Raw genomic sequence first — 19,057 nt, 5'->3', positions numbered from 1 at the left:
GAGAGCACCCCTTTATCAATCTTCAGTGCAAAGGGGCAAGAGGAATTATTGGCTGAGGATGAACATAAGGGGCTCAGAAAGTGGTCAAAGGCCTTGGAAGGTGAGAAAACATGAGAATGTCAATATGCTCCGCTGTGAAGAGCTACGGATGAATTATGAAGTTTTTTTTTTTTTTAATTCTCTTGTTCTTTTAGGCCATAACATTTGTGATTGTGAAGTGTCTCTTCTTTTCTTTTCTTTCCTTTTGTCATTGCTCCCCTCGTTTATGTAACTTAGCTAATACCTTAAATGAAAGCATTAGCACAGACCATGCATGCAATCTTAGCGAAGTCTATAAATTTATACTGTCAATGTGTACCTCCATAATGACGAAGAAGCTGTATAGCTTTGACAAATTTATGAGGAATCAAAACATCCTTTAACAAATGAATAAGCCCAAATCATCATTAAGTCAGACTTACGGAAACTTTTAAAATCCAATATGGTAAGTATATCTCAATGGTCTTGGAGGCCTCAGCTTCATAACCCCCCCTTTCCCCCAACCAAAAGGAAAAAAAAACAAAACAAAACAAAAAACTTGGCAGCGACATTTGATAACCATAAATGCTAATGATACCATGTCGTGAGACCTCTCCTGAACTTCTTTTCCACATTTCTGAATCCTAGTGTTCCTCTAGCAGCTTGTGGGGAGAGCTTTGAAAACCCAAAATCTCTATTGTCGAAGTAGCAGTGGTGGAAGATTCTAGTTCTAATCTTAGTGGGGAAGGCATGACAGGTTTTGGTGGCATTTCCAACAGCTCAAGCCTTCTTTCTAACATTTCGATCATTCTACTCATTGTAGGTCTTTGACTTGGAAATGTTTGTATAGACCACAAACCCACAATGGTCATTATCTTTGCAATATCATTTTCCTCCACATTATTGTCTCCATTACATCCCCAACTGCTCCCTTGCTCAAATTGAACATAAATATAATCTGGAAAATATTTATCAGTTGAACAATTGATCTCAAAATTCATGTTCTTTTTCCCTCCAACCATATCTAAGAGCATCATCCCATAACTATAAACATCAGACTTATGCGAAACTCCACCTATGTTTCTATTCCAAACCTCCAAAGCAAGATAACCTATAGTTCCTCTCGCTTTTGAAATTGAAACGATGCTTTCATTTTTTGGACAAAGCTTAGCAAGACCAAAATCTAAGATCTTGGGACAAAAAATTTCATCTAAAAGGATGTTATGTGGCTTTATATCCAAATGTAGAATTCGAGTGTTGCATCCTCTATGCAAATACTCAAGTCCTCGAGCTATCCCAATTGCAATTTGATACAAATTTTCCCAAGTCAAGCATAGACTATTCTTATTTGCATTGTTGTGAATAAACTTGTCAAGAGATCCATTGGACATAAATTCATATATGAGAACCTTTTGTTTGCCTTCAAAACAAAACCCAAGAAGGGTAACAACATTTACATGGGAAGTCCTACTGATGCTGGCAACGTCATTGATAAAGTCTTCTCCATTCTCTTTTGATGCCTTCAATAACTTTACAGCAACTGGATAGCCATTGGGTAGTTTTCCTTTGTATACAGAATCATAACCACCTTGTCCCAATTTATCTTTGAAAGAGTTGGTCATTTTCTTGACACCTGCAAATTTATATCTTGTGAGAGCTAAGGGACCATGATTTCTAATGAAGGCCTCAATATTTTGGTCAACCTTAGATGCCTTGCATAATCCCATTCTTCGCCTCCATGATTTGTTTTTACAACAACAAATAGTAACACCAAAAAGCAGCAGTCCAATCGCTCCGCTAACACCTTTCACATAGAGTAAATAGGTAAATCACCGGGTAGTAATGATTATGAAAGTCATCAGTTTCTGCAGTACAATATGTGGTGACAGATGATGCTTGAAAACAAAGTGTTATAAAATGAATGAGAAAAGATGTTTATGGTCTTAGAATAAAAAATCTTCTAAAAGTCTAGTAGTATAAATCTGTGTGTAGTAATTTAGCATTATAGGCTATCAATTAATATATTTACGTGTACAGATTCGACTGAGTTCAATTGTGACATGAGTCTAATGATCACCTAGCTCCTTTTAGCGCGGACGTCTTTAAAAAAAGAAGCACACTGGTAATGCAGCATTGAAACAGAATAGAATGGAGATCGGTAAAAAATATCCACTTAATATGGAATATTCAATTGAAACATGAAAAATAATAGGCAAAATTGCAAACAAAAATATGGAGAAAAGGAGGTTTGATCCATTACCTATTATAAATTTGGGCTTCGAAGAATGTCCTGCGGCCATGGCCAAAGACAAATCAAATTGAGGCATGCATACATAAACAAGGGAAAAAAAATTGCATATACAGCCGTCTAAAGCACCGAACTCAGTCATACAGCTATATGATTGTGGGCATTTACATTTAGGTCCTTTTCTTGATAAGCACGCCTCAAGCATTTTCAGTCAGAAGTCCATAGTATTCTCATTAACTGACAATTTTTTCCCCTCATTGTAAATGTTCGTTATGATAAATTATTCAGTAAAAGTATGATAACTAGGTTTTTCATGCACGTTAGAGAACTTATTAATAAATATTTAAAATACTAGAATCTTTTCTTTCCTTGGTTGATCTTCAGTCTATGAAGAGTTTAACCGACTTGAAGTTGGGTTTGGAGCCTAGCATATGACCAGCTAAGTTGGGTGAAGCCTGAAATAGACTAAATTTTATTATCTTAATTTTTGTTCTTTTTCAATAAATTTGTAGAAATTGGCATTAAAGGCTTAAAAAGTCTAAAATCCGATATTACACCATCCTTGGGTTGAACCTGTTCCTATTTTCTTCTACGGCTTACTTTTATGTTTGATTAGGTTAGCCCGGGTTTGGTCAAGGAATAGCAAACTAGTTTTTCAACATTCATTTTACTATTTTAAATATTTTTTTAAAATAATAATTTAAACAGATTTTTTATAATTTTTTTCAAAATTTATTCTAAAAAAATTCTATGGAATTGATTAAAATAAAAAATACAAATCAAACAAAATTTGGGAGTTTTACCAGGGGGGGAAGGGAATAGCTAGCTAGCACTCCCAATATGTTGAATTCTACCGTAAACAAGCCAGTTACGTAATCACATTGAAAAAACCATCTCTAAACAAATATGCAAGAATAAGAGCTATCATTAGTAGAGCATCGAATATTTAATATAAGAATTAGTTTATTAATTTAAGTAGATTAAAAAAATTAGTTAAATTAGTTATTTGTAATAAATAGGTATTATCTTTTCTAAAATATCCTTGCTAAAAATATTCTTATTAATCAAGTATATTAGGTAAAACTATTATTATTACAATGACTATTTTAAAAAAAGTGAATAAATATGAAAGATAAAATAAATTAAAATCTTATATTTAATATCAGAATAAAAACTAAACAGGTTCTTATATTAAAATTAGGACATAGTATAAATTTGGCATGGCAAGTGATGAACGAAAACTATGAGGGGATAAAAAATGGGAGAAGAAGGAAGTGAAGAGGTGCATATCGGAAGAATTGGAACGATCGGAAGAATCGGAATGGTCGGAAGAATCGGAAGAAACAGAACAGTTAAGAGGATGATGTCCATTGAGGCAATAGCAGATAAACGGAGACGTCTCATTCGACCCACGTCTTCCATGAGAATCCAAGCATTTTCCACAAGACTCATCTACGACATACTGCACACGAAACCCTTTACCAAAAGCATCTAGAAGGGCTTGGGAACTATCTCCATCAGTTTCGTTTGAAACTGGCACCTGAACATGATGCTTGCAATTCTTAATAGGCTCGGGGAATCCCAGATCTTTCTCGACATATTCCGAATACAAAACATGATTGTTAGAATTCGGATTAGAGCTTGTCCGAGGCTGGCATGCGAATTTGATTCCCCCAATTGAAGAGTCTTTGGGGCAATCATAGAATACGGTCACGTTCCCATGTGGCTCGTCATAATGGAAGAGGTTGAGCAGGGTACTCACAGAAGTGTTGGTCAAATGTGAAGAACAATTATCGTATACAAAGTCAGTTCGCACCAGTTTCATCTTGTGAGTGGATGGGTCAATCTGTGTGATATTGAAAGTCTGTGAATCGATTTGAATGGAAGGGAAGTTATCTTCATTTTGGGAACAATTTAGCTGGAACTCAGGTCTGCCACAATAATGGGGTCGACCGATCTCCGACCACAAGGGGTAATCGATATTTCCAAGTTTTCTGCAAAGGGATGGTTGGCACTCTCTGTATTCCTTATTTGGTTGAGTGCGCGAAAGTGGGAAAGAGGAAAGGAAGAAGAAGGTGAGGAATTGCATGTAGGCCTCCATTGTTATGGCAGCATGCTAGCTAGTGGCTAGCTAGCTCAACATTTATCAGTCACAGCTTTTGGGTCAGAGCAGACTTTTGACTTCACAATGAGAGGTCGGAATCCTTCGTTACTCATTTCTTGATTCTTGATTTTTCAGGGACAAAAAACTGTTGGAAATTGTGCCCTAGGGGCCAATCATTATGTTTTGAACATTGTTAATTTATGAATTTATTAATTACGTTATCATATTATTTGCATGTTTACTGTGATAACTATCCTTGGATAACTCATGGTTTATCCTAAATGTCCCTGGTCGGTCATCTATGTGGGAGCAAAGATGAAATAAGACCAGTATGACTTTAAAGATATATAGAGATATAAATTAAAGTCATAGGCACATGTAAGAGTACAAGGTGTTGGACCGACCCGCTATGAGAGAGCTGCATGGGTTAAGTCATAAGCTTCTCTCATATACAAACCATGTCACTGTGCCCTTTGACCTGAGATCATCATGGATTCATACATGAGAAACGCTTAGCTTTGACCTAGTGAAAAGTCACTTTTGACCGAGTGATCATAAAGACTATGTTCAGGCTTAGTGGTTTTTCATGCGAAGGAATGTGAATGGTCAAGATGGAATTTGTCCCTCACATTCGTAGAGAGACATTACTGGGCCCCTCGATGAGTGAGTCTGAGAAATGTATGGCCATACTATAATGGAAAGGTAGTTCCATTTCTGTACTCAGACTACTCAGGGATCGAGAAAGTAACGGTCATGGACAGGAGGATGACGTTCTCCATGCCTCATCCATGACCAAAATGTCGTGAGACAAAAGGGACGTGATATGGTTGTATGAAAGGTTGCATCGTTCAATGATCCTCATATGATTTGGGTAGTCGTGATGTCTTGCTAGAGACCGCTTACGACTTGTGAGTCATTATAGTTAATGGCCCACTGCCAACTTCATATGGGCCTATAGGGTCGCACACAAAATAGCCCGACACGAGTTATGATGTCCAGATTCAATGAATAATATAGGGTGGACGTGTATATATATATATAAATTCGTATATATATATAAATATAAGAGATATTAATTGTTAGATTTAATTTATAAGGATAAATTAAATATATATAAATTAATTCCGTCATCTCTTTATTAAATAAATAGGTGAATTAAATCTGTGAGACGGATTTAATTTAAACCATATTTATTTAATTGTTCTCTTATCTGATTAGGCAATATTTGATATTGTATTAATTTCGGAATTAATTTAGAGTTAATTTCGAAATTAAATATTATTAATTAAACCTATATAGCATCCTATATATTTGATATGAGGAGCTAGGGTTTAAGGTGTGAGTGAACTGACAGATAAGAGACGGCCTAAGAGAGGAGAGAGGACGGATTCCTAAAACCCTAGACGGACACAGGCGCTAGCACGCCGTTCGAGGTTGAGGGCTGTAACATCCTAAGTTTTATCGGGTTTTAATAGCCTCTTTTGGGTTGATTTTGAGGATAGATTAGTGATTTAATCTTGATCTTGGTGTTTGGGGTTGGATTTGAGGTTGGTTGGAGGCATAGGTGAACGTACCCCTCTCAGGGTATGTTCGCCGCGGCGAAGTTTACTTCGCCGCGGCGAACCGGGAGTTCCTAGTAGGCTATGTCTTTCGGGCAGGTTTGGCCGCGGCGAAGTCTTGGGGACGCCGCGGCAAAGTTGTTCTGGTGAGCGAGGCTTCCCTTTCGGGAAGGTTTCACCGCGGCGAAGGTAAGGGCACGCCGCGGCGAAGTTCTTCTGGGCGAGTGAGAGTTTCCTCTCGGGAAGCTTTCGCCGCGGCGAAGTCGGTTTTTCAGGCGAGTAATCCCTCTCGGGATTAGTTCGCCGCGGCGAAAGGTCGCGATTCTATATAATCGCTGGAGGGTTCAGATGTGCGAAAATTGGAAAATCTGAAGGAGGAGAGAGAAGCTCTGCTAGGGTTTCGTGGAGGAGGCTTGAGAAAGGCATTTCTAAGGATCCATTACCTCAAGTAAGTGATTTTAACCTCTAATCTTCTTTCTTTCTAGAAATTCCATGGAATTTATGAGGATTTTTGGTGGAACTCTAGGTTTTTCTAGGTTGTGATGGAATTGAGGTTTTTGACCGATTGTTTTGAGTTTAATTGATTGCATTGGGTTAGTTTAAGTATTTAATCGGTGTAGTTTCCTTGGATTTAAAGAATCTTGAATTTTGGAGTTAGGGTTTATGGAATTGGATGATTTGGGATTGAGGATGATAATGTAGAGATTGATTTTGAGTTTTGTGAATTGGGTTATGTTAAGGAGGGTTAAATTGGATGTTTAATCGGTTTAGATTTGTTGTTGGAACCTTAATTGCTCAAATGGGTTGTTGGAGGTTGAATTCCTATAGTGGGTCCTTGAGGTTTGAACTCTAGTTGATGCTTGGAAGGAGACTTGATGTTTTAATAGACTTTGAGGACTTTGGAGTGTTGTTTTGATAGTTATACCCTTTGAGTTGGGTAGAGTTTTGATGGGAGATAGGAATTTTGTGTCCCCAAGTGTTGTTTTGGCCACATTATTAGTTTGAAAGCTAATATATGTTGGTTGTATGTTTGTGTGCTTGTGTAGACCGGTTGTGAGTCTTGGTGGTGCGCGGGGCCACTTTGTTGATTGTTATTCCTTGCTCAGGCGAGAGGTAACCACTTTCCAATCCTTAGTACTTGCTTCTGTGGTATTGTGAGTAGATTTGTGTTTTGTGCTCCAAATAGTAATTGTGTTCGAACTATATGTTGTATATAAAAATGGAAAACCGTCTTGTGGGGTTTGGATTTATGATGAATGAATTTGTGGAATTGTGAAAGATATGCCACTGAATGAAGTTAATTGTGAAATGATTATTGCTCTTGATTATGATTTGAGCATGATGCATTAATTGGGAAATTGGTGAGAGTTTTGTCTGATACTACCACGTGGTAAGGCCTCCATTAATGCATGATGGTTGGCTCTTTACGTCCCCCATAGTGAGGGATAGGCCTTCGGGCTCATTATGTCCCCCAGAGTGAGCGATAGGCCTTTATGGCTCCTTACGTCCCCCATAGTGAGGGATAGGCCGGGTTCGGCTCCTGAAAATCCCCCAAAGTGAGGGATTTGGTTGATGGGATTGCATCATTTCACTTGCATAAATTGTTGTGGCTATCATTATGTATTATTTGTGAACTGCCCCACTTGACACCTCACGAGCACCTATTTAGTAGTACCTAGTATTGGAAAGGTTGGTTACTGGGACTTTGTCTCACCCCGTGGTTTACAATGTTTTCAGGAGAAGGTTCTAGGCGAGCACCTTCGGGAAGAGACGCAGAGGCTTGAGCTGGGTTAGCTTTAGGCCTCTAGCATTTGTATATGTATGAGTAGTAGTTATATTGCCACATTTAGGACCGCTTTTTGGTATCTTTGATTTCCCGGCCTTGTTGTAAACTGAATAGAATGTATCTCCCTATTTTGGTTGGCCGGAGGCCATTGCTATTGCTTTATGGAATATGTTTTACTTGGTGGAAAAACTATTTTGATGGGCTGATTTTGATGTATGTGTTACCCGGGCCGGAGGCTCGGAGGCCCAGTGAATATGAATGGATTATTTTAGTTGCATGCAACGTCTATCGGGTTGACCCGAGTTTGAAAGTCAATTTCTAAAAATATGAAATTTTCTTCTACTATGGTAGCTCGTATTAACAAATTTCCTTTTCTACCATAGTAGTGGTCTTATGAACAGTATTGATGTTTAAGCAAAAAGGGTTTTACAAGAGGGCTTTACAAGGGCTACTCGTGTGGATACCAGTAGAGGAAGCCGATCGGAGTTGTCGACTTCGAACGATAAAGGAGGCGAGCAGAAGCATCCTGAACAGCTGAATCAGCGAGTCACCAGGAAATCAAACGCCTAAAGGTAATGCTTCTTACTACCTGACTTAAACGCGATCGGTAGATCCGGGAAAGGGAATGAAAGTTTTAAAATTTCGAGTTGTTTTTCCGCTGCGCGTCGTCTTTCAATTCCCTTCAAAAACCTCTGTCCTAAAATGAAAATCCTCCCTTCTTTCACATTTCACAATAAATGAAAGTTGGTGTTGACCATATTCATTGCGTATTCCGAATGGCACAACAAATAAAGACATTCCTTCTAAGCACAAGGTTAGATTTATCGCAATGGACTAATGATATAAGATTCGAACTCCCCACGAAATAAGATTCAAACTCTCCATGGTACTTCGAATAAGATTGTTTTCAATAAAAAATATCTGTATTTAGTAAAAATGGCCCCACTTGTTAACCTTAATAATTCATGTTAACATCAATCTCACTACTTAATTGACACCATTATGTCTTATAAATTATGCATACAAACACTATATATTATTAACTATTTTATAATTTAAGGAGTCACTATTTAAGTAAATCACATCAGGAAAATTCCCCAATATAATTGAGCATTAACTATTGACTTTCTAAATCTGTGCTTTTTATATTTTCATTTTTGCTATTGCATGCTTACTCATTCATTTTACCTGTTCACGGATTTATAAGATTGACTATACATTCTATTTTAGTATTAAATATGATAACAATTCAAATTGGTAATTGGTAATTAAAAATCGACATCATTAAAATGTAATTGGGCCGGACTATATAACTGAGAAAAGATGGATTACTGGTAAATCAAAACCCTCCTGGTTTGAATCCTCACTGGAAGAGGTACCCACATTTAGTGCTTAATAGTACCTCAAATAGGATTGCCTCCAATAAAAAGATACCTATGCGGTAGGGGGGAAAAAAGCCCACAACTAAAGTTGGGTACTTCAGCAGACCAATCATATAGGACCAAATAGGGTTACCAAGCGTTTTGGTTTACTTTCCTCGTACCATCGTGGATTGGGCATTTATTTGATTAGCAAGGAGTTTTTCTAAGTGATCTCTAAAGTCTGAACTGCTACATTGTTGTAACAAACCAAAAAAGTCTATGACAAGAACAGAACACTTATTTGCATGTAGCAGAGCAATGGAAGGGTCAAATAGAAGGAACAGAGAAAGAAACCATGCAGGCTAGTGTTTCTAGTTCATGCTAGCATGCAAATAAGAAATATCCTATTATAAAATATTAAAGGTAAGGATATTATTATCACAAAAATGTCCTTGAAGACATGTTCAATTACCAGATTCTTTACAGACCAAACCATGTCAGAATAAATGTCCTAATTAATGATTTACCTTTCATTCCATGTAAATACAAATGGCAGATTTAGGGTGTGTTTGGATGAAACCAAATCGTGGTTTGGAAAAGTGATTCTGGGAATAGATTCTGGAAAAAATAGATTCTGTAAAGAATAGATTTTGTAAAAAAGTGATTCTGAGAAGTGAGAGTGTTTGGATAGTTGTTATCAGAAGCACTTTTTATATATACAAATTACTAAAAAAAAGACATAAGTTAATATGATAATTACAGAAAAAATAGATTTTATGATATATTTTAATTTGAAGAAATAAAATTGTTAATAATATGTTTTTTACCAACATAATTAATAATACATAAGATAATATAATTAATAAATAATTAATCTCTATATATATTTATAAAATATAAGATTAAATATATTTATAAAAAAATATGTTTATAAAAAAATAACAAGATACATATCATATAGGCTTTCACACTCTCCCTTTTTTCTCCAAAAGCAAAAAAATTTTGCTTTTTCCAAAACCATGGTTTTGGTTTTTGGAGAGGCTGTTTGGGTAGCATTTTCCCCAAACCATGGTTTGGGTCCCCAAACCATGGTTTGGGGTGCTATCCAAACAGAGCCTTAATTCATGTTGCGTGCCACAACCAAGAACTGATTGATGATTCAAATCCAAACTCCCCATGGAATTGCTATAATAGCACTTCAGCAGACTACAGAAAACTACGGGCTATAAGTAGTCTCCCAAAGTTTACTTAAAGGGATAGTGGGAACGAGAGGCCTAAAACAAGCAGAAAAACAAAGAAAAATTGAGAAAATTAAAAAAATTTCTAGTAAAAAAGATATAAATCAAAGTACATCTATCTGTATGTACAAAAATAAAATGACTTAAAATAAAACAGAATGTTAACATAAAATAAATATATATAACATAATGAAAAAAAATTAAAATGTAAAGAAAAGAACAATAGAGTAACATTATATAATATAAAACATGATAATTAAGAAAGGAGATAATATAAAGTTAATATGTAGTCAATACATAGATATATATTGTGATGATTGAGTAAGGAGATAATTAGACGATGAGAAGAGTGCATCATCTTACGAAGGGTTTATACCTCAAATTTTCAGAGCAAGGCCGTGCTGATAACGTGATGTAAAACTACAAGAAATAAGGAGAATGAAGAGTAGAAAAGAAAGCAAGAGATAGAGAAGACAATGGCCTTTTCTCATTCACTTTGGTTCAAGGTACAAATGCCTCATGTATGCCCTCTATTTATAGGCCTCCAAGCATTGAAGTCCTATACTAAGGTTACAAAGGAATAAAGAACATCATAATAGCATTAACAATAAGAAACTCCTCCCAAAAACATTCATTATGGAGGTTATGTAGTTTATGACACTTGAAGGTAAGGAATCCTATGAGAATTCTAAGGGTTAGGGGTTATGGACATCCACTCATGCAATATTCATAACACTCCCCCTTGGATGTCCATAATGAGTATTGTGCCTCATTAAAACCTTACTAGGAAAAACCCATTGGGACAAAAACCCAGTGAAGGAAAAAGAGTACACAATATTTACTCCCCCTAATGATAACATCATTTTAAGTCTTTAAGTCTGCGCATTCCAATACCATACACTAACTTCTCAAATGTTCTAGTCGGCAGTGTCTTGGTAAACAAATCAGCAAGGTTGTCACATGAGCGAATTTGTTGAACATCTATATCACCACTTTTCAAAAGATCATGAGTGAAAAAGAACTTTGGAGAAATATGTTTTGTTCTGTCTCCTTTGATATATCCTCCATTTAATTGAGCTATGCATGCTGTATTGTCTTCATATAATACTGTTGGAATCTTCTGTTCAAGGGAAAAACCACACATTTTTTGAATATGTTGAGTCACTGACCTCAGCCAAACGCATTCTCGACTTGCCTCATGAATTGCAATTATTTCCGCATGATTTGATGAGGTAGCTGATAAAGTTTGTTTTGTTGAACGCCATGAGATCGCTGTACCTCCACAAATAAATAAATATCCTGTTTGAGACTTGCCTTTATGTGGATCTGATAGAAATCCTGCATCTGCATAGCCAATTAATTGTGATTCTGATTCATTAGAGTAAAATAATCCCATATCAATTGTCCCTCGAAGATATCGAAATATATGCTTAATTCCATTCCAATGCCTTCTTGTTGGGAAAGAACTAAATCTTGCCAATAAACTAACAGCAAATGCAATATCAGGTCGTGTTGAATTAGCAAGATACATTAATGCACCTATGGCACTGAGATATGGTACTTCAGGACCAAGAAGTTCTTCCTCATCTTCTTGAGGACGAAAAGGATCTTTATCCTTATCCAGTGATCTTACAACCATAGGAGTAGATAACGGATGTGCCTTATCCATGTAAAATCGCTTTAATACTTTTTCAATATAAGTTGATTGATGGAGGAAAATTCCATTTGCCAAGTGCTCAATTTGCAAGCCAAGGCAAAACTTTGTTCTTCCAAGATCTTTCATTTCAAATTCTTTCTTTAAACAATCAACTGCTTTTTGAAGCTCTTCAGGAGTTCCAATTATATTTAAATCATCCACATAGACAGCAATTATAACAAACTCTGATCCATTTCTTTTTATAAAAACACATGGGCAAATTGGATCATTTTTATAACCTTCTCTCAACAAATATTCACTAAGTCGGTTATACCACATTCTTCCAGATTGTTTTAATCCATATAAGGATTTATGCAAACGAATTGCATAATTTTCTCGAGAATTCTTACATGCCTCTGGCAATTTAAATCCTTCAGGGATTTTCATATAAATCTCAGTATCTAAAGAACCATATAAATATGCCGTAACAACATCCATTAAACGCATTTCAAGTTTTCTATGGACTGCCAAACTAATTATATATCTTAAAGTGATTGCATCCACCACAGGAGAATATGTCTCTTCATAATCAATACCAGGTCTTTGTGAAAATCCTTGTGCTACAAGCCGTGCTTTATATCTAACAATCTCATTTTTCTCATTTCGTTTGCGCACGAAGACCCATCTGTATCCAACTGGTTTCACACCATTTGGTATATGGACTACAGGTCCAAAAACTTCACGCTTTGAAAGTGAATTTAACTCTGCTTGAATTGCATCTTTCCATTTTGGCCAATCATCTCTATGTCTACATTCTTCAACTGATGTAGGTTCAAGATCCTCATGTTGATTAATTATTTCAACAGCAACATTATATGAAAAAATATTGTCAACAACTGTGTTCTCTCGGTTCCATCTTTTTCCTGTAGTAACATAACTTATTGAGATCTCTTCATTATTTTCAGGTACCTGAGCCTCCTCTGAGGTCTTTTGATTAGTTATGTTTCGGTCCTCTCCTATAGGACTTGCCTCCTCAATTTGACTATCATGACCATCATGATTATTTGCTCCTTTTTTCTTTCTAGGAGTTTTATCTTTGGAACCGATTGGTCTACCCCGCTTCAGGCGTGGTTTGGTTTCACTTGCGCTTTCTAGTTGTCCTGCTGGGACATCAATTCTAATTGGAGCATTTTCAGCTGGAATGTGAGATTTAGTAATTCTCTTAGGATCAGTGAATGCATTTGGCAGTTGATTTGCAATATTTTGCAAATGAATTATTCTTTGAACTTCAAGTTCACATTGTTGTGTACGAGGATCTAGATGAGATAATGATAATGCTTTCCATATGATTTCTTTATCCAGCTGCTTATTATCTCCCCCTAATATTGGAAAAATTGTCTCATCAAAATGACAATCGTCAAAACGTGCTGTAAACAAATCTCCTGTTAATGGTTCTAAATACTTAATTATAGAAGGAGATTCATAGCCAACATATATCCCTAACCTTCTTTGAGGTCCCATCTTTGTGCGTTGTGGTGGAGCAATAGGGACAAATACCGCACATCCAAAAATTCTAAGATGGGAAATATTTGGCTCTCGACCAAAAGTCAATTGTAACGGGGAGAATTCATGATAACTTGTTGGCCTGATGAGTATAATTGCTGCTGCATGCAGAATTGCATGTCCCCAAGCTGAAATAGGAAGTTTTGTTCTCAAGAGCATTGGTCTAGCAATCAATTGGAGGCGTTTAATAAATGACTCTGCTAGGCCATTTTGAGTGTGGACATAAGCAACAGATTTTTCTACTGTTATTCCAGTTGCCATGCAATAATCATTAAAAACTTGAGATGAAAACTCACTAGCGTTATCAAGACGAATTGTCTTAATTGCATGGTCTGGAAATTGTGCTCTTAATCGAATTATTTGAGCAAGTAATCTAGCAAATGCTAAATTACGTGTTGATAACAAACACACATGGGACCATCTTGTAGATGCATCTATTAAAACCATAAAATATTTGAATGGTCCACATGGTGGATGGATAGGTCCACATATATCTCCTTGGATACGCTCTAGAAATGCAGGAGATTCAACTCCTATTTTTGTCAATGAAGGCCTTATAATTAATTTGCCTTGAGAACAAGCAGCACATGAAAATTCTTTAAATTGAAGAATCTTCTGGCTCTTCAATGGGTGTCCATGTGAATTTTCAATAATTCTTCGCATCATAGTTGATCCGGGATGGCCTAACCGATCATGCCAAACAATAAACGTATCTTTATCAGTAAACTTCTGGTTTACCGTAGCATTTGTTTCAATTGTACTAATATTTGTATAGTACAAACCAGAAGATAATGTCGGTAATTCTTCCATGACATATTTTTCTCCATTTCTTACCATTGTAACATGCAAATATTCAATGTTCTTCTCATTTATAGTCTCAACATGATATCCATTTTGGCGAATATCTTTAAAACTTAATAAATTTCTTTGAGACTTCGAGGAATATAAAGCATCATTAATAACAAATTTTGTTCCTCTGGGTAATATTATAATTGCTCTTCCGGAGCCTTCAATTAGTTTTGTATTACCCGCTATAGTATTGACGCTTGCACTATTTATCGTAAGATGAGAAAAATATTTTCTATCTTTGAGTATGGTGTGTGTTGTAGCACTATCTATCAGGCATATATCTTCATTCTTGTGCCCAACAAAAGGAAGAGAAACATCCATATTCTTCACCGAAAAAAAAACATTCATTAATATAAATTCGAAGTACATCATGATTAATAATACTCTTAAAAAAAAGAGAAATAAATAAACATAAACTAAATTAAAAAGCATAAATAAAGCAAACTAAAATTATCCAAATTCTTCTAATCATGATTCTCAAAGAAATCAGCCACATCCAAATGTGCCATAGCATCAAGGCCATTAACATCATCTAGCTCATTGATATTATCATTTTTGTATGCAAAATTTGCCTCCACATCATCACTTTGAAAAGTCAAATTTGCTTCCACATTATTTGAACTTCTTTTTATAGAGGCCTGATAAAGTTTTGCTAGATGCTCAGGCGTACGACAGGTACGTGACCAATGTCCTTTCATGCCACACCGGTAACATTGATTTTCAACAACTCTTGAAGGGCCATTCTTATCTTTTTTCTGCCCATCCCCAAGTTTCTTCTTTTGGTGGGTATTTGGGTTATAATTGTTGCTTCCCCCACCATAATGACGGTAATTTGTGCGTCCCCTACCACGACCACGGTCTCGGCCACGACCACGACCACGACCGCGTCCACGTGTATGATGATTATTGCGTACAGTCACATTCGCTTCAGGGAATGGAGCTGATCCAGTGGGACGGATCTCATGATTTTTCATTAATAGCTCGTTATTTTGTTCAGCCACAAGAAGACATGAGATCAATTCAGAATATTTCTTAAAACCCTTTTCACGATATTGCTGCTGCAGGAGCACATTTGAAGCATGAAAAGTTGAAAATGTTTTTTCTAATAAGTCCTCATCTGTTATTTTCTCACCACATAATTTCAATTGAGAACTTATTTTGAAAACTGCTGAATTATATTCAGTCACAGATTTAAAATCTTGGAGCCTCAAATGCATCCATTCATAACGAGCTTTAGGCAAAATTACCGTTTTTTGATGATCATACCTTTCTTTTAAATTATTCCACAATTCTAACGGGTCTTTTACCGTCAGGTATTCAGCTTTCAACCCTTCATGCAAATGGTGGCGTAGGAAAATCATAGCCTTAGCCTTGTCTTGGCTAGTTGCTTCATTTCCAGGTAAAATAGTACTTCCTAGACCTTTGGCATCTAGGTGGATTTCAGCATCTAAGACCCAAGACAAATAGTTTTTTCCAGTGATATCAAGAGCCGTAAACTCGAGTTTGGTAAGATTGGCCATGGATCAAACTAAAATGATAATAACAAAAATTAGAATTATAATAAAATTGATGCACACTGAAACACAATAAATAAAATATTAGGATTCAAAAGTCACCCATAAATAAATTATTCTTTAAAATTATAAACAAAATAAATGAATAAATAAACAATGACAAATAAACATATATGAGGAAAAAAATAATAAACAACACAAATAATTAGTTACAATAATAATATAGAGACAATGTATATATAAATATATATAGGGGAAAGCGGTAATGTAAATGCGGTAATATAAATAAATATATAAATATTACAATAGACTAACTAATATATAATAAAAATTAAACCAAAAATAAAAATAAAAATAATGCTACAGTGAGATAAACGAAATAAATATAAATTGATAAATAATGAATAAACAACATATAAATTATTAGGCCTTATTATAAATAAATTATATAAACAACATATATAAACAACATAAATAAATACAAACAAATAGAATGATAGGAAAAAAAAATATAAACAGTGTAAATTATATATATATGAGAGTTAGTACAATATAGATAAAACAACAGTAAATTATATATATATGTATATATGTATATAAGGGTTAGTACAATATAGATAAAACAACATGGGACACTGTAAATTATATGTATATGAGAGTTAGTACAACACAGATAAAATAATGTAAAATACCATAGATACCAAATGGAGATGATACATAAATTACATCAATTATTTGAAACAAACATAATATTTTACAATGTGACAACAAAAATAAAATGACTTAAAATAAAACAGAATGTTAACATAAAATAAATATATATAACATAATGAAAAAAAATTAAAATGTAAAGAAAAGAACAATAGAGTAACATTATATAATATAAAACATGATAATTAAGAAAGGAGATAATATAAAGTTAATATGTAGTCAATACATAGATATATATTGTGATGATTGAGTAAGGAGATAATTAGACGATGAGAAGAGTGCATCATCTTACGAAGGGTTTATACCTCAAATTTTCAGAGCAAGGCCGTGCTGATAACGTGATGTAAAACTACAAGAAATAAGGAGAATGAAGAATAGAAAAGAAAGCAAGAGATAGAGAAGACAATGGCCTTTTCTCATTCACTTTGGTTCAAGGTACAAATGCCTCATGTATGCCCTCTATTTATAGGCCTCCAAGCATTGAAGTCCTATACTAAGGTTACAAAGGAATAAAGAACATCATAATAGCATTAACAATAAGAAACTCCTCCCAAAAACATTCATTATGGAGGTTATGTAGTTTATGACACTTGAAGGTAAGGAATCCTATGAGAATTCTAAGGGTTAGGGGTTATGGACATCCACTCATGCAATATTCATAACAATACTTTTTATGTATAAAAACTTATCAGATTTTTTTCATCAATAAAATTTTAATGGGTATTTCCCCCAATTTTAAGGGGGAAAAAAGTATACTAAATGTTAAAAAGGAATTAATTCATTGGTTTGTCTAAGTTGATGCAGGAGGTGTATTGTTGACTGTTAATTGCGCGTTCCACACGGCCACAAAATAGTCCTCCCTCACAGACTTGACTTGCATCGGGCCCCCAAAAAAAAAAATTCCATAAAGTAACAGAATATACCACTTCAATATCTGAATTACTTTTGAAAGTAAGAATATTCAAAATAATAAATATAAATGCATTATTACATTTAACCAAAATCAAATGTACAAAGATCTTCTTTTTCTCAGGAGCCCTTTAATTTAGTCATATTATTCCATTTCCATGGCTAATTTGTATATATGAATACTTATTCGGTTTTAAATATAAGACTTATTTTGTAATGTAAGTTGCGCTATAAAATAGGTTTTATTTTAAAGACCAGAAAAGTATAACAATAAATTTATGCTTTAAGAAGTTCAGTTATAAATGTTTTGACCCATTTCTCATTAACAACTTTTGCCAAGATGATATCCATCACTGGTATAATGATGCTTGCCCGAGAGATGTTGATCCTAGCTTTCTAAAGACATTATATGTCACTTGGAATCTGGCTAAAGATTATTTTACTAATATTGGAAGAAGAAAAAGGATGCTAAGCAATTCACTTTTAGGAATCACAGTCAGAATTTAGGGGAGAGCTTCCAACGCCTCGATATATGGGATTTGATAATAGACACATACATTGCTCTAATAAGAGCCGTCGTGGAAATTCTAAAGAGGATGACAGTTAAAGATCATCCAACAAAATTAACGTGAAATGAGAACATGGCTAAACTTTTATTTATAATTTACAAGTTTCATTTTACACTAATTTTCTTATAAGGTCTTTATTTGTCATTCTTCCAAACTTCTACTTCTCCTTTTGAATAGAAGGCTAACTAGCTTTGGTGGCATTTGCAGTGAGTCTAGGCTTCCTTCTAACATTTCAATCACTCTATTCATTGTAGGTCTCTGAGTTAGAAATGTTTGCATATACCACAGACCCATGATGGTTATTTTTCTAACAATATCGTTTTTGTCAATGTTGTGTGCCCTACTTTGTCCCAAATCTTTGCCTTGCTCTAGTTTATCATAAATAGAATCAAGAACATAATTCTCAGTTAGGAAATAAGATTACATAGTCACATCTTTCAACATGCTATGTCTAATAACATCACTTCATAAATAAACATCAGATTTATATGAAACCCCACCTATATTTCTATTCCAAACTTCTGGTGCAAGATACCCAAGAGTCCTGCTAACTTCTAAAAGCGAAATAATGCTTTTTTTCCTAGGACAAGGTTTAGCAAGTCCAAAATCTGTGACCTTAGGGCAAAAGCTTTCATCCAAAAGGATATTATGTGGCTTTACGTCAAAATGTAGAATTCGAGTATTGCATCCTCTATGCAAGTATTCAAGCCCTCAAGCTGTTCCAATTACCATTTGAAACAAATTTTTCCAAGTCAAGGGCAAGTTAGTTTTATTTGCCTTATTCTAAATCAATTTATCAAGAGATCCATTGCACATGTATTCATATATGGGAGCCTTCTTTTCACCTTCCAAACAAAATCCAAGAAGGGTAACAACATTAACATGAGAAGTTCTACTAATACCAGTAACTTTATTGATAAATTCTTCCCCATTTCCTTTGGACGGAATTAAAATCTTTATAGCAACAGGACAGCCATTGAGTAGCTTACTTT

At 35.0% G+C, this 19,057-nt stretch overlaps 2 protein-coding genes across 2 annotated transcripts; both read right to left on the bottom strand.

Annotated features, from left to right (window-relative positions):
* Positions 1 to 662: 662 nt before the first annotated feature.
* LOC114755474 (PR5-like receptor kinase) lies at positions 663 to 1,745 on the bottom strand. Its single transcript, XM_028944353.1, has one exon. The coding sequence runs from the start codon at positions 1,743 to 1,745 to the stop codon at positions 663 to 665; it is 1,083 nt and encodes a 360-aa protein (XP_028800186.1).
* Positions 1,746 to 14,826: 13,081 nt separating this feature from the next.
* LOC114755473 (uncharacterized) lies at positions 14,827 to 15,882 on the bottom strand. The gene has a single exon (XM_028944352.1). It carries the CDS (start codon positions 15,880 to 15,882, stop codon positions 14,827 to 14,829), a length of 1,056 nt encoding a protein of 351 aa, XP_028800185.1.
* Positions 15,883 to 19,057: the final 3,175 nt, after the last annotated feature.

This window comes from Neltuma alba, unplaced genomic scaffold, assembly GCF_004799145.2.
Source record: "Neltuma alba isolate B1F8T4 unplaced genomic scaffold, ASM479914v2 tig00010270_pilon, whole genome shotgun sequence".
Taxonomy (NCBI): Eukaryota; Viridiplantae; Streptophyta; class Magnoliopsida; order Fabales; family Fabaceae; genus Neltuma; species Neltuma alba.
Note: the sequence above shows the minus strand (reverse complement) of the source record. Positions and strands in the feature narration are given on the sequence as shown.

Excerpts from the sequence above, each read along its gene's own strand:
- LOC114755474 (XM_028944353.1), bottom strand. The coding sequence starts at position 1,745 with ATGGGATTATGCAAGGCATCTAAGGTTGACCAAAATATTGAGGCCTTC.
- LOC114755473 (XM_028944352.1), bottom strand. The coding sequence starts at position 15,882 with ATGGCCAATCTTACCAAACTCGAGTTTACGGCTCTTGATATCACTGGA.